At 42.6% G+C, this 23,560-nt stretch overlaps 2 protein-coding genes across 4 annotated transcripts in view; one reads left to right on the plus strand and one right to left on the minus strand.

Annotated features, from left to right (window-relative positions):
* Positions 1 to 23,560, plus strand: part of ERG (ETS transcription factor ERG) — a 284,049-nt gene that overhangs the window by 134,981 nt on the left and 125,508 nt on the right. The window contains exon 1 of one of the 3 annotated variants that reach the window (XM_069945887.1): positions 1,801 to 1,843. The exons of the other annotated variants lie outside the window; for them this stretch is intronic. The gene's annotated coding sequence lies outside the window, so the exon portion shown is untranslated. Of the gene's footprint in view, positions 1 to 1,800; positions 1,844 to 23,560 lie in introns of those variants that run through there. 3 annotated transcript variants of the gene reach the window in all.
* LOC138767960 (fatty acyl-CoA hydrolase precursor, medium chain-like) lies at positions 1,080 to 11,534 on the minus strand. Its single transcript, XM_069945880.1, has 13 exons — positions 11,246 to 11,534; positions 8,751 to 8,955; positions 8,527 to 8,665; positions 7,599 to 7,732; positions 5,248 to 5,401; positions 5,037 to 5,150; positions 4,131 to 4,226; positions 3,727 to 3,867; positions 3,568 to 3,645; positions 2,264 to 2,411; positions 2,002 to 2,151; positions 1,696 to 1,768; positions 1,080 to 1,474 (listed from the first exon to the last, which is right to left on the minus strand). Exons 1-13 carry the CDS (start codon positions 11,304 to 11,306, stop codon positions 1,297 to 1,299), a joined length of 1,671 nt encoding a protein of 556 aa, XP_069801981.1. The 5' UTR covers positions 11,307 to 11,534; the 3' UTR covers positions 1,080 to 1,296.

Consider the following 23,560-nt stretch of genomic DNA (forward strand, 5'->3'; position numbering starts at 1 on the left):
TTTTTTCAGTTGGTTTTATATAATATTCTAATTTTCTGAAATACTGACTTTCGGGCTTTTCTTGGCTGTAATCAATAATCATTAACTTTAACAGAAATAAACGCTTAAAAAGGTTAACTCTGTATGTAATGACTGTATAGAATACTGTATATGAGGTCACTTTTTGAATTGAACTGGAAAAATTTTTTTTTGTTGATATTCTAGTTTATTGCAAACCACTGTAGTACAGACTTAAATCCATAGCTGTATAGTGGGGGGTCCCTGCACCTTCTTATATGCTGGAGAAAGTATCTATGGGAACAAAAATGTCTCTGCTGACCCCATTACAGTGTAAGATGGTCATGCAACATATATTAACTATATAGCCTGTATGTAATTCAAAATATGCACTGTAGGGGGAGCAGCACATTTCATTGACATCTCTATGATCTGTTTTTGTCAAGTAGATATTGAGTGTGATCAATAATAGGAGTCAATGGGCCTCATTTACTAACAGTGCATACATTTCAAGCAGTTATGCTATTGTGTTTTTTTTTTTTTTGCATCAAATTCATTAATGTGGTGCATGCCCTATGTAAATCTAGAAGGTATTTTAAAGGACAAAACTTGAAACCAAGGATCCCGCCACATTAGATGTGGCTGGTTTTTAGAATAGAAAACCTCTAAAAAAAATGATGGTTTGCTTAATAAATCTGTCAGTTTTGGCAGGTTTTAAAGGGAACCTGTCACCCCCCGTGCCGGGGTGACAGGCTCCCGACCCACCGTTAGAGCCCCCTATACTCACCTAATCCCGCCGGGTCCTGCTTCTGGAGGTGGTCGGGTGATGAAGATCTCAGCCGCTGCAACACCCATAGAGAATGACAGGAGAGTCCAGCGCTCCGTCATTCTCTATGAGCGTTGGACTCATCTCCCAGCGCGCGCCGGGCTGCAGCGGCTGATATCTCCGTCACCCGACCGGATCCAGAAGCGGGACCCGGCGGGATTAGGTGAGTATAGGGGGCTCTAACGGGGGGTCGGGAGCCTGTCAGCCCGGCACGGGGGGTGACAGGTTCCCTTTAAGGACAAAAATAATGGGTTTACCGGATTTTCGGGTTTACCGGACCTTTAGTAAATATGTCGGAACACTAAACTGACAATTTGTTGCCTTGAACGCGCTAGTAAATCAGCCCCAATGTCTTCAGCTGCCCAAATGGTTGTTCAATTTTGCCTGTAAAATAAGAAGGTGCAGGGGTGACCCCCTTACTGCACTAAAAGTTGTGACTATGGGTCACATTTTACCCTTAGCTTTGGTAACATCTACAGCTCTATGTGCCCCTCCGTTCCTGGTGTCATCTTCCCAGAAAGCAACTTGGTCCAGAATTCATACTTTTCAGCCTTCAGCTGTTTTGCAGCCTTCTCCTTCAAGCTAATCTCCATATAACCTTCATCTTGGTCGTACACAGGCCAGTGCACCAGGCCGGGACCATTGGGATTACTGCAGATGAGAAGAGATTAGAAAGAAAACATGAAAATATACAGAGGGAACTTAAAGGGGTTGAGGGATATGATGACTATAGCATCCACCATCCTACATCTAGAACACTATCTTACATCTAGGATACATCTACAACATACAGTCGCACCTAGCAAATGTCAGACGCACACATGAAACTCCTGAATAACACAGTCCTGATGCCATGTGCCCCAGTGTCTTACCCAGTGCGGGCAAAGTTGGCCCAATACTTCATAACAGTCTTACTCAGAGTCTTCTCTTCTTCCTTAAAGGATGCTGTGGAAATAACACCAGAGAATCAGATGAAAAATTTTGGTAAATGACACAGCTCAACACAAAAAAGTTACACAAGTAAGTTCTACATGACAGGTTCTTATTTTGTGTTACAAAATCGCACAATAAGAAATATGTGCAAGTTGCGTTAGGGTTGCACTTCTCCTATATGTTTCAGAAATTTCCCAGACAGTATAAATAAAATGAGGCATTTGAATACCATCTAGGTTGGTCACCTGTAAACACAATGTCATCTTTCAAAAATGGACCTCCCATCACAGAACACAACTCATCTCCATGATCGGACTTCACAAAGTCTGGCTTAGAGTCCTTAAAGAGGGAGGGACGGTGCTGGAACTCATAGAAGTAGGTGGGATGGCCAGCATCTGGAATGAGAGGTAGTGTTATCAGATGATAAGCAACACAGGGAGGACTAAAGAAACTGGGTATGTGGGATGTCATATAACATAAGTGAGGTAGTTATTGTGTCTCTCGTACCTCTGTGATACTTGGCCACTCTCAGTGCTGGGATGACAAATATAATGTCTCCAGCTAGATCTAGAAAGCGGTTTCGGATTTCAGCAGGATCGGTCTTATCTCCGATATACTCATCCATCAGGAGGCTGGTAGCACTGGAGAATGAATTCTATAATATTTCAAAATATAAAGAGATGAGGTGGGGGTGGTCCGGCTGTCAAATGGAATCAAAACTTCATGCACTAGCTAGTATAAGAATATCATAACACTAGGACATGCTTTAAGGGAACAGGAGCAGAATTATGGGATGTGCTTGGGGATAGAAGGATATATGGTTAATTTTCCTGGGATATCTGTGGCTGGCACACATAGGCTTGTGGCTAACCCTTAGGAGTTTTGAAGCCTTATTTCGACTATAGGTCCAGTGGTGTGTGCGTACCTGTTTGGCAAGTTGTTTAGTATTCCCCTGGGTCCACTACATACTGTTTATACTGCTTGATATTTTTTAAATGTAATTCTTGCTGATCTGCCCCAAGACAAAACTATGACTGTTAAAGATTTAACCACACTAAACCTCATAGCCTTGGGCTAGGTGACTGGTGTCCAGCATGGCCTAGCACATAAGTGGTTTTCAAGTCATGTACATTTCTCCATTTTCAACTTGATGTGTTATCTGTCTGTTTGCCAAGTAAAGAAAGATAAATGTAATTTATGATTTTTTTTAAATAAAGTGTCACTGTCGTTATAGCTTTCAAAATTTAAATCAACAGTAGATGTGATATAAAGCAAGTTTGCAATATAAATTCATTATTTTTATTTTTTTTAGTTATCTTTATTTTTTTTTAGTTATCTTTCTCAAAGAGTCCGAAAACAGGAAGTCCTATGTTTCCTATTCCATCTGAGTGCTCACAGAGAGAAGGCAGTTATATAATTGATGGACACATTGAGCTGTGACTGGACAAAATTCCTATGTTTAGGGTGTTTTTTTCCCACCAGCACAAGCCAGAAAATCTGCCTTCAGGAGACTGGACCTGGATTTCTGGAAAGTTCAGCTTTGTTTTACAGCATGATAACAACAACAAAATAATAAATGTAAATTGCAAACTTGTTTTGTTTCACATCTACTGTTGATTTAGATTTTGAAAGTTATAACAACTGGGACACTTTAAGTTACCATTGTCTGTGGCTAGTTATTTGCACATTTTCTAACTTAGATCAGCCAGGAGGCTTACATACATAGGGGCTACTATCATCACCCATCCCAAGTAGCACATGGTTCACCATCTGAGTAGCCTACAATACCGCCTGTTGACGAGATCTACTACCAGTAGAGGGAAGTTCCTTAGTAGTTCTTCCACCGTCTCTCTTTCCATTCCTTCTCGTAATCCAGTGATGTTCACAGACTGAGAATATTAGGGTAAAAGTAATTATTATCATTCAGATCATAGGGATTATCTAATTATGTCCCCATCTGTCAATCTTACCGATGGGAGGATCCATCCAAACTCTTGGTTGGTGACACCAGTCAGAAACGGGACACTGTTCACCTCTTTATCAGCCAAAATCTGTTCTACAGGTTTAGAAAAGAACACCCCATCGATGGTTGGAGGCAGAGCCATGAATTTCTGCCAGTACAGGAAAGACAAGTAAGATGTGCACCCCAAGACCCATAAATATAATTTTTCATATAGTGCATTTGTAAATGCAAATCCATTGCTTTACATTTGTATGTGTGTTTTGTAATCTTACATCACATTTAAAGTAGCTTCTCATGATACAGAGATCTGATTTGTACATTATGAACTGGAAGTTTTGTTTACATTAGGTCTAATTATAGCTTCCCTACAGGGATCAGGATCAGTCGATGCTATGACTGAATAGACCGTACCATAGAAACAACAAGAGACTGCATCTCTTCTTCAGATTTTGCCTTCAGGCAGTCCAAAACCATGTCCACATCACAGCCCGAGATGTTGGCCACAATCTGCAAAAGTGAGGCAAAAAATTTGATCTTCATCTCTGAGTGTGCTGATCTTTACCTGTTCTTATGTTAACGAGAATAGGACTGGTACAGTTGGTAATTCTAGACCTTTATAATTCATCTGCAGTGCTCTTGATGCAATAACCACATAGTACGTGAATTCACTATATAGCTTATAGTAAAACAAAGCGCAAAGAGATTCAGCACTGCTAGACACATTTATCAGCTGCACATTTTTTTTCTATGCTGTGCAAAAACTCAAAATTTACCAATAGGCCTTGATGAATCTTGCAAATTTTTTTGTGTACTTGCACATTTTTGACTAACAAAACTTGGCTAAGAAACTGCACCAGGGTAGGAGTGGAGTTGGAGTACTGCTGCACACTTTTTTGCCCCTCCACCATGCCCCCTATGAGCGCTAAAAAATAAAAAAAACGCATCTGGCCTAAACTGATGTTGCACAAAATGTTACCCTGTGCACAAAAACACCAAATTGGACAAAATAATGGCAAAAGCAGAATAATAAAAATTGTCCCATATTCCTTTTGGATGGGCTTCAACTTACTTGATGGCGCACTATAAAGAATAAACCACAACATAAAATCTTGTGATATATAATTATTGCAGGTTTACAGATGTACACCACAGGCCAACGCCCTCACAGATTTCTCAAGGCCATATCCTTGAGAAAGCTGTGAATTGTGAAACAGACTTTGGTCTGTGCATCTGTTAACCTGCAATAAATATATCTCCCAACATTCAGTGAGTGCTGCAAACTCTTCCTTATAGTTTTACTGTACAACTTATACTTACACTTCTGATAAACACTTCTTGTTCTTTCGACAGGGCCACCAAAGTTGGCATTAGGATTACACCACTTTCGGCAATAGCTCTGTGGAATAAGCCCTTGGCTAATGGAGACGCCACCTGGATATAGTAATATACAGTGGGAGATGGGATGATTAGAGGGTATCTCTACTAACAGTGACCCCAACAACCCAACATCAACCATACCCTAACTGACCAGTGCAGAGACGCTGATTCCACCAGCGGACTCTCCAAATATGGTGACAGAGTTGGGGTCACCACCAAAATCTCCAATGTTCTTCTGAACCCATTGAAGAGCTGCTACCTGATCCAAGAAGCCATAGTTGCCAGGAGCGCGGTCATCTCCAGAGCTGGGATAAGGAAATAAAGTGTCTTTACTTTATTTTACATTTGTAACTCGAAAATGACCTCAAACTCTTAGCCGAAGATTATAGAAGACTTATAAATTTAAAGTTTATTATGTGTTTAACAGTTTTTGATGATTTTGATGCAAAAGGTGGCATAAAGTTAGACAAATCCAACTCTAGTATATAGTATATCAAACATCCACAAATTTAAGGCAACAGAGTAGCGTTAAGGCCATTTTTATGTTATACCGTTGTGTGCCTTTGTAAAAACTCTCCATGTTGTGTCAGGTCTCAAATCTAAACTGGGTAAGAAAGTTTCTCCCAGTGAATAGATTCTTTTGGCTACATATCTGACATTATCTTGCTATATTTTAGAAATTATATCATTCTAATAACGCATAAGTATGTTTTTCTTAACAATGTTGGATGATTACTCCATGCCATAGGTGGCTAAAAAGGTCATATTTCTTCCAATTACTGCTGGTGGTATCTAGATATCTGAATATCTTATTATGGAGCAATGGGATTTTATGACCAAAATGTGACCATTAGGTGTTTTCTGTGTAATGATTTCTGATATGCAGAATCTGCCAGGACCGACATGCAAAAGGTTTAGGGGCAGATCCAGGTTGGATTTTGTGATTTTCTGAACAGGTATTCTCATAATGTGCTTTCAATGACTGCTGTTGGCTTGTCAAATTATACTACCCGAACAATGATGTCTGTACAATGTATCCAGTGACATCATCATACAACTTTAGAACCAAAAAGGGTGTGATGTCTGGGATGTATTGGCAGTAAACCGAAAGCTCAGATACAGTAATTTTCATTTATGTATATAATGAATGACCTCTACATCACTGTAATATACAATAAAAACGTCATCAATGTAGCGGCCATATCACCAATATACTTCCTGAAGGGACTGCTGCAAAAAAAAAAAAAAAAAAACACAAGCTCATGTCCCACCGTGATAAGAATAGATTCACAAGGGGGTTGAGGAGTGTATGAGCTACTGTACATCGGCGGAATTCCGCGGCGGAATTGTCTGCCGCAGAATGCCGTTAGCCTCCCGCTCATAATGGGAGTCTATGGGAGGCGCGCGCTTCTGCCCTGTCCACGCTGAAGAATGAACATGAACATGGAATTGTCCGCCGTGGAATTCTGCTAGTTTTGCTCAGTGGGAATGGGGCCTAATACCTGACAACGACACAAGGAACTGCCACTTGTTAGGATTTTAAACTTGTATATTTTAAATGCTTTCAAATAATGGATGCTGGATGTACTATAGCCTCAAAAAAAGTGGCATTCATAATTCTGTGCCATAGTTCACAAACTTGTGAACACTGTCCTGAGCGGTTACCCAGGCAAATACCCGGTTTTACCCTTAGGTTAAAAATTAACTTTTATTGTTCTGCATTAAAACATAAGTGTAGCTTCTGCAAACATAAAATATTGCTACTTCTTCAAATGTGCAATCAGTTTTAGTGTCAGTCGACACCCTGTATATTGATGGGTTGGCTTCTCAGTATCAGGGGTACACAGTCCCCAGCCTGGGTGATCTGTGTCCCTTACTGTGTTATTCCTGTGGGTTCTTGGTAAACCAGTGTCAGAACTCCACTCTAAGCTCTGGGCAGGAATACACACTTACAGCAGGTTACTGCTGTACCCTGAGCGATTTGGTATACGCTCTAACCCCACTGAACTACTGTTCTATGAAGCCACAATACCCATTCATTAGAGGCGCAATAATTAAAATGCTGTCCGTACAACTGACATGTTTCACCGGCTCCGCCGACGTTCTCAAAGTTACGGCACAGTGGGCGGGGTTAAGCTATCTTTTATGCTTTCTGTCAGCTCACATCCCACCCATGATCGTCATGATAGAGTCAGTGGTGATTGGTGCGGAATAAAGGGGGAGGGGAAGTGGGTTGGCTGCGGTGTCAGAGGATGGTGAGTTCGCGGTCATTTTTTAAAAACCTGTCGGTCCGTTTTTAGCATTGCGCATGTGTGCGGACTTAGAATCTTGATGGCACAGTTGTACTGCACATGTGCTGGTACTTAGTCTCTGGGCGCTCACAAACTTATCATTTTATACACAGATAACATTGAGTATTGCAGGTGGTCAGCCGTAATTAAGGAAAACTGACGACTTACCCTATGGACATGTGAGTAACAGGTACTACAGTATATACAGTACCTGAAGAAGCCGAGGAGCCCCAATCGGTACTGGATGGAGACAATGATAATGTTTTCATGGGCGCTTAATGCAGAACCTGCAAACATCAAGGCTGCTCCCATCATCAAACCGCCTCCATGTATGAATACCATGACCTGGACAGAATGTGAAGCCATATTTTACTAAAGAACAATGTGTGAGTCAACTGTCTTGAATTGTCAGCGCTCGCTTGCTCCTCGTTCCGACTGTCTGGGTGATCACTAGATTGTCCGGACAGCCCATAGAAGATAGTGGCGGTCTGCTGCACTGAGCGACGGCAGCATATCGTATTGCTATCCTAATCATTGTTGTTTCAACATGTTGAAAGACAACGATCAGCCGACATTGTGCATGTCGGCTAATCGTTGTCTTCTATTACACTAAGCGATTATTGGCAGTAACGATCAGTATCGGCCAAATACAGCCGATAATCGCTTTGTGTAATAGGGCCTTAACTCTTGCCTCAAGGACCATCATTAGATGGACGGTCTGTGAATCCTTATGCTCAGGGCACTCTATCTGTACTAACACTGGCTCATACTTCATCTACTCACCCTTTGTGTTTTTTCCTGCCCCAGTAGCTCTCACACTTACAGTACCTCTGCTTTGGGCACAACACTTTGGCCCTTATCAAGCCTAGCAACATAAGTGTAAGCTTCAACAATTCTTCAGACCCCATCTACAGGAGCCAAGGTCAGTCTACAATCTACCAGACTCCAACCTTCCTAATTCCAGTGTAATGCACAGGGCCAAAATTCCCCAACAATACCTTAACCAACCACACAGAAACTGCAGCTAATACACACTAGTAAAACCAAAATAATTACAGACTTAAATGCACAAGAAAATCTAAAGCAGTTTTACAGCAAGGCAACATTTTACAGTACAATCAATGATATATTACACCTACAGGCAGCTTCTCCCCTTTTGCACAATCTGATGGGGTGAAGATGTTCAGATACAGACAGTCCTCAGACACCGGGGGTATAGTAAGCTTGACTTTAAAATTCTCCATTAACATCTCCATCATCTGATGATCCTGCAGACACCTATAGGATGAATAATTATATATAAACCCTTTACATGGTGATACCTCATAAGTGAACACTGAGCTCTGTCTCTATGGGCACTTACATTGGAGCATAGTCTGTTGCCTCCCTGGTTGAGCTCCATGCCTCGGGGGGTTCTGGCGCAGCGTATCTCAATGAACCAACTGGAGGTTTGGCGAAGGGCACTCCATAGAAGGCATTGACAGTCCTATCTGTTCCCTTCACGGACATTGTCTTTCCTCGCAGCTTGCCATATTGTGTTTCCACCTCAGGTCGACCATCGCGCTGTCCTAATGTCAAGGAAAATGGCAGATTATTGAACACAACATAGAAAATATACATAACTCATCATGGGATCAGTTCTAGCATCAGTGTCTTTAGAATTTCACTACCACGCACTGAACATGTAAATCCAGGCTTAAAGTGAATCTGTATCACCCAAACACCACTCCGAAACCACCTCTACTGTTTGTTAGCTCTTTTCAATCCATACCTGGTCTGGAGGTCCATCTGTCTCCTGGGGCAGGTGTTTGGGTTATTTAGGAGGTGTGGCGCCATGCCCTAAATGAAGATCCAGACCAGGAACAGAGAGAGGCGCTGCAGGCCAAGGGCACAGATGCTCTAGGCCCCACCCCTTTGGCATGATGCCACACCGCCTGAATAGAAGAAGTTTTTTTACTTGAATACTGGCCCCAGGAGACAGACAGATCCCTCGACAAGGCATGGATTGGGAGACACTAACAAACAGTACCAGGGGTTACATAGTACAGTTCAACCAAGGAGGGGGAGGGTGAAGGGAAGCCGAAGGGATGATGGGAATATTCTATACATATGAAATAATGTTATTTTGTTCTAAAAACATTTCTAAGCTTGGTTTGAAGCCTTTCACTGTTATTGCTGTGACCAGATCTTGAGGTAGACGACTGTTCCAGATTCACTGTTTGGAGATAATCTGTACATAGGATGCGCGATAAGCATCTGATGGGTGGGAGTCTAAGTGCTGGAAGACCCATAAGTTATAAGTAAAGGGTCCTGTGTTCTAGTTGAAAGCAGTGATTGTCGGACATGCCGGCTGCAGCTCTATAGTCATGACATAGATAGGCTCTGTACTCCACTATCTTTAACAGCCAAGAGTTGTACCAGCAGCACATTTTCCACCACCTGTCATTTTATTCAGGTGTACTCAATGCCCCTGTACTCATCATCTGGAGGTATCCCTGTGGTCAGACCTCCACCTGTGGTTCTTTGTTGTTAAGACCCCTTTAAAGATGATCTGAGGCCCAATTATATGCAACCAATGAAGAATTAAATGGCTGCAAGGAATTAGAATTTACTTTACAAAAATAATCCAATAATCCGTTTTGTTGAAAATTCATTCATTCACTATCCAGACATGTCACAAGTGACTTGGGAAGGACTTCATATACTGAGCGGTTACTCAATAACCTTTGTAACAAACTCATAAAAACAGCAGTGTGAAAAGCTTCTTATCAGGGGCCCTGTGACAATGCAAAACATCTGTTTATATAGCAGTAAAGATCCCTATACACCTTGGACTCACAACGACTGGTATAAAGTGTATGGGGCCATCTAAAACAACCACCAGCAAATTATGTCGGATGTAATAGGGGTCAGCCCAGGTGGAAAATCATGACCGACTCCTTTGTTTAGAGAGAAATAAGCCTCAGTTAGAGCGCTTTAGTTGTGGCTTACCCCTCCGCTCTCCGTAGAGAACACAGGATTGCCTGGCCATGCCAAATGCTCCTGTATATGGGGAGGACTGGAGATATAACTGACGGCTGGATGATCATTTGACCGCCAGTTCTTTAAGGTGTATGGGGGTAGCAAGTTATCTTCTTGTCTAAATACCTATCATTTAAGATAAAAAATCATCACTTGTCATATGATAAACAAGTGATTTATCTGTGCGTGTAAAAGGACCCTTACATCTACAGGAGAGAGGATCCTGTCCATAAGAGCTTATACTCCACAGGAGAGGGACTCTGCCCATAAGAGCTTACAATCTACAGGAGAGGGACTCTGCCCATAAGAGCTTACACTCTGCAGGGGAAGAAGACCCTGCCCATAGGAGCTCACACTCTACAGGAGAGAGGACCCTGCCCATAAGAGCTTACACTCTACAGTAGATAGGACCCTGCCCATAAGAGCTTACAATCTACAGGAGAGAGGACCCTGCCCATAAGAGCTTACACTCTATAGGAGAGAAGACCCTGCCCATAAGAGCTTACACTCTACAGGAGAGAGGACCCTGCCCATAAGAGCTTACACTCTACAGGAGAGAGGACCCTGCCCATAAGAGCTTACACTCTACAGGAGAGAGGACCCTGCCCATAAGAGCTTACACTCTACAGGAGAGAGGACCCTGCCCATAGGAGCTTACACTCTACAGGAGAGAGGTCCCTGCCCATAAGAACTTACACACACACACATAAGAACTACTACTTTCTACTTGCACTTCCTCTGCTCCCAGTGTTATGTGACTGTTATTAGAAGACTGCACATTGTACAATAAAACTTCTGTTATATTGTTCATGTCCCTTCTTTCCAATGTCTCCTTACCTGATACCAGGACCCCCAGAGCCAGGATGCACAGCACAACTACTCTCATCAGAGCCGCCATCAGTGTAGAGAGTGCAGCCTTTCAATCCTAAAAGATGCCCTCCTTCTTATAAGACAGCTGCTCTGGGCTGAGACATATCATGTGAGGCAGAGTCGTCCTTGAAATTGTGATTGGATATCAGGACAGGTATATAGCTGTCATATATGGTAACAGATTTGTGCAGGTATCCTTATACAGACAACATAAGTGATAGACTAGTGATTCCCAACCGGTGACTCACACAACCGGTGTGGTTACCATATGAACTAAGGTTGTCACCTGACTGGTAAACCCCTTGGACTTTCAGTTCCAGCGCACAGGATGGCAGCACTGTGAAGGAGCTCCCACAGTAAGTCGCTATAGACTCGGCTCCCAGGTGTTACCCGTTACCACGGTAAATACCAGAGCACCTGACATACTCCTCTACCCATTAGGGACATGGAGAAACAACAGCAGCGCGCTGGGAAGCAACACAAAGCCTCCTCTTCCTCTATACCTCTCCCAAAGAGGGAGAAAACAAAATCCAAGATGGCTGTCTCCTCACACAGCAGCGCAGCACAGGAGACACAAGTGGCCAAAATAATAATACCAGACATTACTGCTTCTCTGGAAGCCACTATAATGACCTCACTATCTGCTATACAGGGAGACATTTCTCATCATACCTCCCAAATACATGAATTAGAAGAGCACCTAGGGTTAGTGGAGGATGAACTAGCCATGACTAAATCTAAGCTACAAACAACTATGAAACTTACAGCAACATTAACCCCTAGACAACCTAGGACGTACCGGTATGTCCTGGTAGTCCCTGCCCAGACGACCCTGGACGTACCGCTACGTCCTGAGCTATGAAGCGCGCTCTGGAGCAAAGCGCGCTTCATAGCAGGTGGGGACGGGCTGCAATCAGCAGCCGGCACCTCACCGTTAATGACACGCTGCAGCGGGACATTAACTCCTTAAACGCCGCAGCGTTTATGTGTAAGTGACAGGGTGAGTCCCCTGTCACTTACCGATCAAAACGTCCGATCTTCATAAATATGGTATTAATAAAAACTAGAGATCATGTCGGAAAAAATGACACCCCATACAGCCCTGTAGGGGAAAAAATAAAAGTGTTATAAGCGTCACAATAGGCCCATTTTCTTATTAACTAATTGCCAAAAAAAAAAGGATTTCATTAAAACAAAAATATATATAACATTAGAGAATCTGTGTAACCTGCATATGGTTGTGTTCGGACTGACCTGTTGAATAGTGGTATCATGTCGCTTTTACCATATAGTGCATTACTAGACATAGGAACCCCTCAAACATTACCATACTGCATTCTTTTTTACGATTTCACCAATTTATATCTTCATAAATAATATATTTGGGATTCCATCATACATGTTATGGTAAAATGAAAGACGCCATTACAAAGTACAACTATTCCTGTCAAAAACAAGCCCTCACATGGCCTTTTAGATAGAAAACTGAAAGTGCTGGAGCTCTTAGAAGGGGAGGAGGAAAAAACGAAAGCGCAAAGATCAAAATTTGCATGGTCCACTGGGTCATTTTGGGCCTGGTCCTCAAAGGGTTAAAGCTTTTATCCAGCACTAAAAAAAAAACATGGCCACTTTTCCCCCTCTCTTGTCTCCAGATTGGGTGGGGTTTCAAACTCAGTTCCATGGAAGTAAATGGAGCTTAGTTGTAGTTGCAAACCACACCTGAACTTGAGAAAAGAGAGGAGGAAAAGTGGCCATGTTTTTGTAGCACTGGATAACCCCTTTAACCCCTTAAGGACAAAGACAATTTAGATTTTTGCATTTTCATTTTTTTCCTCCTTGTGCTTAAAAGTCCATAGCACTTGCATTTTTTCACCTAGAAACCCAAATGAGCCCTTATTTTTTGCGTCACTAATTGTACTTTGCAATGACAGGCTGGATTTTTTCATAAAGTACAGTGGAAAACCAGAAAAAAAATAAATGTGTGGTGAAATTGAAAAAAAACAAACAAACGCATTTTGTTTATTTGGGTAGAATTTGTTTTTACGCCATTCGCCCTGGGGTAAAACTGACTTGTTATATATGTTCCTCAAGTTGTTACAATTAAAACGATATATAACATGTATAACTTTTCTTGTATCTGATGGCCTGTAAAAAATTCAAACCATTGTTAATAAATATAAGTTCCTTAAAATCGCTCTATTCCCAGGCTTATAGCGCTTTAATCCTTTGGTCTATGGGGCTGTGTTAGGTGTCATTTTTTGCGCCATGATATTTACTTTCTATCGGTACCTTGATTGCGCATATGCGACTTTTTGATCGCTTTTTATTACATTTTTTCTGGATTTGATGGCACCAAAAATGCACAATTTTGCACTTTTGAATTTTTTTTGCGCTGACGCCGTTTACCGTGCGAGATCAGGAATGTGATTAATTAATAGTTCGGGCGATTACGCACGCGGTGATACCAAACATGTTTATTAGTTTATTTATTTTTATTTATAACCTGGCAAAAGGGGGGTGATTCAGACTTTTATTAGGGGAGGGGGCTTTTTATTGACAACAAACCTTTTTTTTATTTTTTTTACACTTATACTAGAAGCCCCCCCTGGGGGACTTCTAGTATATACACTCTGATCTCTCATTGAGATCTTAGCTGTATACTTTTACAGCAAAGATCAATGAGATCGTCATTTGTTTGCTTTCGGCTGCTGCAGCCGAAAGCAAACATATGCTGAGCCGGGGTCAGCGCCATCTTGGCGGAGACCCCGGCCGTCTTCAGTCACGGAGATCGCTCCTCCGGGACAACATCCTGGGGTAGCGATCTCCGCCGCTAGACACCAGGGAAGTGTTGCGTCCGGTAATTGGATGCAGCTGTCAATTTTGACAGCTGCATCAGATTACCTTATTAGCGGGCACGGCGTTCGGACCGTGCCCGCTAATAGCTGCGGTCCCGGGCTACACGCGGCACCCGGGAGCTCGGCGGTTCGGAGCGGGGTCGCCGCACGGCCCCGTTCTGAATGCCCTTAACGACAACAGGGCGCAAATATGCGCCCTTTGTCATTAAGGGGTTAAGGGACAAGACAGATGATCTAGAAAATAGATCAAGACAGAGTAACCTCCCCATAATAGGTCTGCCTAAAAGCATACCGCTGTCACAATTATCCATCATCTGTTCCTCAGAATTACCACAGACCCTAGGGTTACAAGGCTTTTGTCAAGTAGAAAGGGCACATTGTATAGGCCCGCCAGCAAACACTTTAACCATTTCCAAACAGGGTACAACTAACAAACCGAGACAAATAATAGTCAAATATCTTAATTATGCAGATAAAGCTGCTATTTTAGAGGCGTTCAGGAAAATGAAAACTGAAGTTCTCATAAGAGGTCACAAAATTCTGATATTCAATGACTATTCTGCTACAGTAGTCAAAAACTAAAAGCATTTGCACCAATATGTACGGCTCTAGTACATCAGCAAATAAGATTTGCACTCCTCTTCCCTGCTATTCTAAAAGTCTTCAAATCAGACGGATCTACCAGTGTATACCAGACCCCTGAAGAAGCTTCGTCTCTCCTAGAGAATTTGAGAGACCCGACTTCTGCTACTCCTCCTGGGGATAAGAACAAGAGACGACGTCTTGATAGTCCTACATCTCCTTCAGCAGATATGGAGTGATGAACTATACTGACTAACATGTCTAACAAGAGTCATCATCTTACTTCAGATATTTATTTATATCTCCTATTCCTTTATATTCCATCATTTTCTCCCTTTACTTATGCTCCTCCTATTCTACTATGATCTCTTAAAGTCTCACCTTAAAGAAAGAGTTTTCCTTTATCAAATTAGTCATGACGGTTGTTTACTTGTATATTTTTAATCCTGCTTAAATAGGAAAATGTATAGGAAGATATATTGCTATGTAGTATTATTGATATTAGCGAGTTACGTTTTCTCGACGTGTTTCTATTTGTTTTCTTTTTTTAAATTATTTTATAAATCTTTATTTACATTTTCTTCTTTTTATCCCCATAATCAAAATAAAATAGAAAGTAATCACACAGCATCCCCCCCCCCCAAAAAAATAAAAATAAATAAATAAATAAAAGCAGCCAAAGCACCACACTGGATGGCCGAGGACCCCATAAACTCTGTCCCTTAACATTTAACAAACCCATTGTAGAGCAAAACGACTCATCCAGGGCAACACTATATTATAAAAGGGCCCATGAAAACAGCCTCTGCTCCTGGATAAATCCAAAAATTTGTCATAGGTTTCACTTTGAGAACAGGAACCCCATCTTTCTGAATCGGATTATATCAGACTGTAGAGATTCTGGGTCGGTCAGGTTTACGGATCTCCCGCTCAGAATAAAAAAAGGGGGGTTGTCACTCTCATTCATAAAAATTTAACCATTATTTCCCAAACTTCTGACACTGATGGGAGAATGCATCACATGATTATAGATACTCCTTCTGGAAATTTTAGTATAAATAATATTTATGGTCCTAACAACAGACGTACTCCTTTTTTCCAGCAATTAGAGACAATGCTTCTCCAAGATGGAGAATCAAATATTATTGTAGGAGGTGACAGTCCTACACACAAATGAAGACAGAAAACGCTCTCTCTCATTGATGAGAGATTCTTGCTCCCCTGAATTGTTTTTAACTCATTTGTTATCTACCATTAATCTTATAGATTCATGGCGACACCTTCATCTGGAAGATAGAGAATTTTATTTTTCTCACACTGTGAGATGGCCTGGTCTAGACTTGATTACATGTTAGTCTCACAGGGAACCATGAGTCTTGTAGATGATACTGTTATAAATGATCTGGTGATATCTGACCATTCTCCGGTGATTCATTAATTACTAAAAAAATTCTATAATTTATATTGGGAAAAAAAAAAAACATCAGTCCCTTCAGTATTAATACTAGTATCATACATATATGGACATATATAGCTTAGTCTTTTATTTCTGCAATTCTACCTGTATCACACCGATAGAGCGGGATATTACTTTATAGGACTCCATGAGTGGTGATGCAGATGTACCTGCCATTATTCTGTGTTCATAAAAGATGGTGGTTTTAATAAGGAGTGTCTGTGCATGGCCGCCCTACCCCTGCCCTCATGCAACATGCCAGAATCTCCTGTCCCTGGACTGGGAAACACTGAGGATTAGCAGGAGTTTTAGGGAGGTAAACTGTAGAAGCCCACCTGCATATATTGTCTATATTGTCATATATACTCTGAGAAGCACTGCATGTGATGACATTGCACTTGTTATCTCTGAGCTGTATTATACCCTGCATTACTTGTATGTTATATAAGGAATTGGATGCATGTTTGGGCTGCGTTCACACTACGTATATTTCAGTCAGTATTGCAACCAAAACCAGGAGTGGATTAAAAACACAGAAAGGATCTGTTCCCATAATGTTAACCCCTTAGCGACCCATGACGTATCTGATACGTCGTGGTGCCGCAGGGGGTGTTCAGAGCGGGGTCCCGCCGGGACCCCGCTCTGAACGGCACCGATCCCGGCTGCAATCTGCAGCCGGGCAGTGCCTCTATTAGCCGGCGCGGGTCCCGTTGCCGCGCCGGCTAATTAAGCCCTTCAATGCAGCTGTCAAACCTGACAGCTGCATTGAAGTGCTTTCCTCCGTGCATCCCTGGTGTCTAGTGGCACGGAACTCCCCCCCGCAATGCGATCGCGGGGGGGAGATCCGTTCTTCTGCCCGTGCCGGGCCTCAGCGTCGGAATGACGCTGAATCACGGCTCGGCAATAGATTGCTATAGCCTGCAGCAGGCCATAGCAATCTATGACCGATCTAATTAATCTTTGCTGTGTATATACACAGCATTGATCTCTATGAGAGATCAGTGCTATGTATATACAAGCCCCCCAGGGGGGCTTCTAGTCCATGTAAAAAAAAAAGTAAAAAAGTGTTTTTATTAATAAAAAATCCCCTCCCCTAATAAAAGTCCAAATCACCCCCCTTTTCCCATTTTATAAATATAAATTAATAAATAAATAAATTAATAAACATATTTAGTATCACCACACACGTAATTGCCCGAACTATTAATTAATCAAATTCCTGATCTCGCAAGGTAAACGGCGTAAGCGCAAAAAAATCCCAAAGTGCAAAATTGCGCATTTTTGGTCGCATCAAATCCAGAAAAAATGTAATAAAAAGCGATCAAAAAGTCGCATATGCGCAATCAAGGTACCGGTAGAAAGAACGCATCATGGCGCAAAAACTGACACCTCACACAGCCCCATAGACCAAAGGATAAAAGCGCTATAAGCCTGGGAATGGAGCGATTTTAAGTGACATATATTTGTTAACAATGGTTTGAAGTTTTTACAGGCCATCAGATACAATATAAGTTATACATGTTATATATCGTTGTAATCGTAACGACTTGTGGAACATGCATAACAAGTCAGTTTTATCATAGGGCGAACGGCGTAAATGCAAAACTCCCCGAAATCAAAACAAATTCGTTTTTTTTTTCAATTTGACAGCGCAAATAATTTTTTTCCGGTTTCACAACATATTTTATGGAAAAATTATGCCTGTAATTGCAAAGTACAATTGGTTTCGCAAAAAATAAGCGCTCATATAAGTCTCTAGGTGAAAAAATGCAAGCGCTATGGACTTTTAAACATAAAATGGAAAAAGCAAAAGCGCAAAAACGAAAATTGGCTTTGACCTTAAAGGGTTAAAATTGAGTGGATGGCCGCCATATAACAGTAAATAACTGCCATTATTTCAATACAACAGCCGTTGTTTTAAAATAACAGCAAATATTTGCCATTAACCTCTTAAGGACCCATGACGTACCGGTACGTCATGGATCACTGTCACTTAATGACCCATGACGTACCGGTACGCGGGTCCTTTAAGAGGGCGCCGCGGCCGGCCGGGTCCCGATCGGGGGAGATAGCCTGCTATATTACATAGCAGGCTATCTTTCCCTGTCGGCATGGGGGGTTGTTAACCCCCCCCATGACGACGATCGCCGCTATTGGCTGATTAGCCCATAGCGGCGATCGGAACCTTTCCGGGCCATCGGTGACCCGATGACCCGGAAAAAATAGTGGTCGGTGCTGTCCGAGGACGGCACCGACCACCATTACTGTAAAAAGTAATGGTGGTCACGGTACCACCTGCCCGATCGTCGTCCCCTTGTGGCGATCACAGTCCCCACAAGTAATAAATACCTGCTCTGGACCCCTCAGCTACCTAGCTGAGGGGTCCAGAGCAGGTATTTGTACATTACTCACCTGTCCCGGGGTCCTGCCCGGCGTCCTCTTCTTCTTGTCGGGTCTTCGGCTTCTTCCGTGACGTCCCGATCGGCTTTTTTCGGCTCCAGCGCGGGTTTTTTCGGATTTTTTCGGCTCCAGCGTCGTCTTTTTTCAGATCTTGCGCTCTGCTGCTCTCTAGCGGCTGATAAGTGTAATACACGTATCAGCCACTATAGGGATGTTCAGAGTGTAGTAAAAGTTTTTTTTTTTTTCCAAATTTTTTTTTTCTATTTTCCGCACCCTATCGCCGCTAGGTAAGTGCGCTGCTAATCAGCAACTCCTCCTTTTTGGCGTAGGGTGTTTTTTTTCTATATCCTACTGCCACGGTCTGCTGATAAGTGCTGCACATAAGTGCGGCATTTATCAGCAACACCATTTTTGGCGTAGGTTTTTTTTTTTATACTTACTGTAAAAAAACACGTAAAAAACACTACATTACACCACACTACACTACATTGAAGTTTGACACTACACCACTACATACCCCATATACCAATCTCCATATAAAAGTGGCCCCGGCGTGTTTTCGGTATCGGACGCATACGTTATTATTGCCTCCGACACCGAAACAGCCAGTGAGGATGAATGGGGGGATCCTTTATTCCTCCATTCATCCTCATCCTCATCATCCAATGACACGTCTTTTCCGCCAGTACCGTCCCAATAAGAGATGACGGTATGGCGTGAAATTCTACAAACTCTGTGAGAGTACCTCAGAGTACACTTACAGATTTAGGGTACGTGCACACTGCGGAACGGCGAAGAATAACCCTTTGTGCATTCCGCAGCTGGCACCCGCCGGCGGACTGATGCAGGTGTGCGTCTCCGCCCGGGTCATAGACTCCACTCTATGCACGGGCGGATTCCATCGTCCATCCAAAGAATGAATACGTTGGACGGAGAGAGCAGAATCCGCCAGTGCATAGAATGGAGTGTGACACGAGCGGAGACGTGCGCCCGCATCAGTCCGCCGGTGGGTGCCAGCTGCGGAATGCACAAAGGTTTATCCGTCGCCATTCCACAGTGTGCACGTACCCTTAGAGTGTATGAAGGAAGGGACACCCGAATCCAGCCCCCAGATGCCCTCCCCCCCCATCCTCGGAGTTAGTGGGAAGATCGTTTGGGAACTGATCTTCCCACTGCTGGATAAACTTTTATACCAGCACCCCCTCTTCCGATCCCTCGCTGCCCGAGCTACTGTATCTTGCTGCACGATCCGAAAATATCAGAAGTAGTAATAGAGACTATTTAGCAGCCATGGAGCGGACCCAGCGCTTCTGGATATGAAGGAGGACAACATTTTCCAGGTGACGTCCCCCACACTGGAAAACAGGAGACCCCAGAAGAAGTGCAGAGTGTGGTGTAACAGGGGGATCAGGAAGGACACCATTTTCCAGTGTGACACCTGTCCTGATCCCCCCGGCCTCTGCATACTGGATCGCTCCAAGGCGCACTACACGTCATTGGAGTTCCACATTATCTAAATTCTGTCCCTTATTCCTATTTCAGGGGTCACGTTGATCCAGGGATTATTCTGATCGCCATTATGGAGTCGGGAAGGAATTTTTTCCCAGTGATGAAGCTATTGTCGTCTGCCTTACGAGGGTTTTTTGCCTTCCTCTGCATCAACACAGGTTGAATTTGATGGACACCTGTAATTTTCAACCTTATAAACTAATAATTGGCCTAATACCCCCAAATAAATTAGAATTGTCCCTTTTCCCCAGCTAAATAGGTATGGCCGCCATTCCCATTAGAGGATACCATGATGCAATTACAAAGCCTCTATGCTGCCAGGACAGTAGAAACCCCCCACAAGTGACCCCATTCTGGAAACTACACCCCATAAAGAATCTAACAAGGGGGGCAGCGGGGATATGGCCCCCTGGTGACGGCCACATTTGGGACGTGAAAATTAAAAAATATATATTTTTTTATTTTCACGGCACATGTTCTACATATGTGCCTGTTACCAGTGGGGTCCATATGCTCACTGCACCCCTTGTTAGATTCCTTATGGGGTGTAGTTTTCAGAATGGGGTGACTTGTGGGGGGTCCCACTGTCCTGGCAGCACAGGGGCTTTGTAATTGCGACATGGCCTCCATCCTCCATTCCAGCCTCTAAATGGCACTCTGTCCCTTTGGTGGCTTGCCCTGTGCCCATATGGCAAATTATGCCCACATGTGGGGTATTTTCGTACTCCGGGGAAATTACACTACACGTTTTGCTTTTATTTTCTTTTTTAACCCCTTGTGGAAATGGAAAAAAAATCAAGGCTAGACCAACATTTAGTGTAATCTTTTTTTAATTTTTACTCTAAATCATTGATCTTGTCTTGATTTTTTCATTTTCACAAGGGGCTAAAAGATAAAAAAAACACAATGTGTAGAGCAATTTCCCCTGAGTACGGAAATACCCCACATGTGGACATAAAGCGCCATGCGGGTGCAGGGTAAGCCTCCAAAGGGAAAGTGCGCCATTTGGTTTTTTGAGGCTGGATTTGGCTGGAATGGATTTCGAGGGGCCATGTTGCATTTAAAAGGCCCCTGTGTTGCAAAGACAGTTGAAACCCCCCACAGGTGACCCCATTATGGAAACTACACTCCTCAAGGAATGTAACAAGGGGTGTAGTGAGCATATGGACCCCACTGGTGATGGGCACAAATGTGGAACAATGTGGCGTGAAAATGAAATATTAAATTTTTTACACTATAATGTTGGTCTAGCCTTGAATTTATCATTTTCACAAGGGGTTAAAAGAGAAAAAAAAACATAAAATGTGTAGAGCAATTTCCCCCGAGTCCGTAAATACCCCACATGTGGACATAAAGCGCCATGTGGGCGCGGAGCAAGCCTCTGAAGGGAAGGAGCACCATTTGGATTTTAGAGGTTGGATTTGGCTAGAATGGATGATAAACGCCATGTCGCATTTACAGAGCCCTTGTGCTGCCAAAACACTGGAAACCCCCACAAGTGACGCCATTCTGGAAACTACACCCCTCAAGGAATCTAACAAGGGGTGCAATGAGGATATGGACCCCTTGATGACGTGCAGATTTGTGCCGTGAAAGTGAAAAAATGGAAATTTTCCCTTTCACGTCACATTTTTCCACATTTGTGCCCATCACCAGTGGGGTCCATATGCTCACTGCACCCCTTGTTAGAGTCCTTGAGGGGTGTAGTTTCCAGAATGGGGTCACTTGTGGGGGGTTTCCAGTGTCTTGGCAGCACGAGGGCTCTGTAAATGCGACGTGGCCCTTGAAATCCATTCCAGTGAAATCCAGCTTCCAAAAGCCAATTGGCGCTCCTTCCCTTTGGAGGCTCATCCTGCGCCCGCTTGGCACTTTATGTCCACATGTGGGGTATTTCTGTACTCGGGAGAAACTGCGCTACATGTTTTGTGTTTTTTTTTTCCTTTTATCCCTTTGTGAAAATGAAAAATTGAAGGCTAGAACAACGTTTTAGTGTAAAAAATACTTTTGTCTTTTTTCACGCCATATTGTTCGGAAAATCTGTGAAGCACCTGTGGGGTCCAGATGCTCACCGCACCCCTTGTTACATTCCTTAAGGGGTGTAGTTTTCTAAATGGTGTCCCTTTAGGGGTGTTTTTTAGGTTTTGGCACCCCAGAGCCTCTGCCAACCTCAAGTGGTACAGTCAGAAATGACCAAATATAACGGAGCCATTGAAATGCACTAGGCGCTCCTTTATATCTGAGGCTTGTGGTTGCGTCAAATAGCGCAGTAGGGCCACATATGGGGTATTTCTATAAACTGCAGAAACGGGGCAATCAATATTGGGGTGCATTTCTCTGGTAATTAGTTTATAATTATGAAAAATATTGGATTACAATAAAATCTCTGCACAGAAAATTAACATTTTCAAATTTCTTACACAATTAGCTTTTATTTCTGTGACTCCCCTAAAGGGTTAAATAACTTTCTGGATGTGCTTTTGCAGAGTTTAGGGGGTGCAGTTTCTGAAATGGGGTGCTTTGTGGGGCTTTCTAACATACAGGCCCCTCAATTACACTTTAAACCTGAACAGGTCCCTAAAAATATCTGATTTTGAAATTTTACTGAAAATATGGAAATTAGCTGCTAATGTTTTAAGCTTTCTATTGTCTAAAAAAATGAAATATAGTTTAATAAATGCCGCCAACATAAAGTAGACATGTTGCTAATGCTATTTAATATATAATTTTTGTGGCATAACCATTTTCTGAATAAGCAGAAAAGTTTTAAAGTTGGAAAAATGCATTTTTTCACAATTTTTCACGCTATTTTGGTTTTTTTCATAAAGATTCATTATAAGTATTGACTCCAATTTACAAGAATTGTGAAGTATAATATGTCACGAGAAAACAGTCTCAGAATCAGCCGGATAGGTAAAAGCATCCCGACGTTATTAATGAATAAAATGACACTGGTCAAATTCATAAAATTTGCTCCGTTCCTTAAGGCCATTTCAGGCCCGGTCCTTAAGGGGTTAAATGGTGGCCATCCACTCAATTTCAACATTGTGTGAACAGATCCTTTCTGTGTTTTTAATCCACTCCTGGTTTTGGTTGCAATACTGACTGAAATATACTGACTGAAATATACATATACTGACTGAACTATATGTAGTGTGAACGCCGCCTTGTAGTGTTTCTTGGTGCCACTAGATGCTGCTGTGTATTATAGATACATAAGTTTTGAAGTAGGAAGGGAGGAGTGTGTGGCTTAGACCACAAGAAGGGCCAGGGAAGGCAGTAAGACTCTGCTGTGTATCAGCACAAATTATTCACTATCTAGGCCATTAGACCTAGACCACTAGACCCTGTTTGTCACGTATGGGGGCACACGTGACAAACAGGCTCCAGCGGCCCAAGCACACCACAAGTAGAGAGGATTGTTTGACCCACTGACAACCCTGAGCTGTTTCCACAGTTTCCTTGTGCTTCTTGTTACTTTAT

The sequence above is a fragment of the Dendropsophus ebraccatus genome, chromosome 11 (genome assembly GCF_027789765.1).
Source record: "Dendropsophus ebraccatus isolate aDenEbr1 chromosome 11, aDenEbr1.pat, whole genome shotgun sequence".
NCBI lineage: Eukaryota > Metazoa > Chordata > Amphibia > Anura > Hylidae > Dendropsophus > Dendropsophus ebraccatus.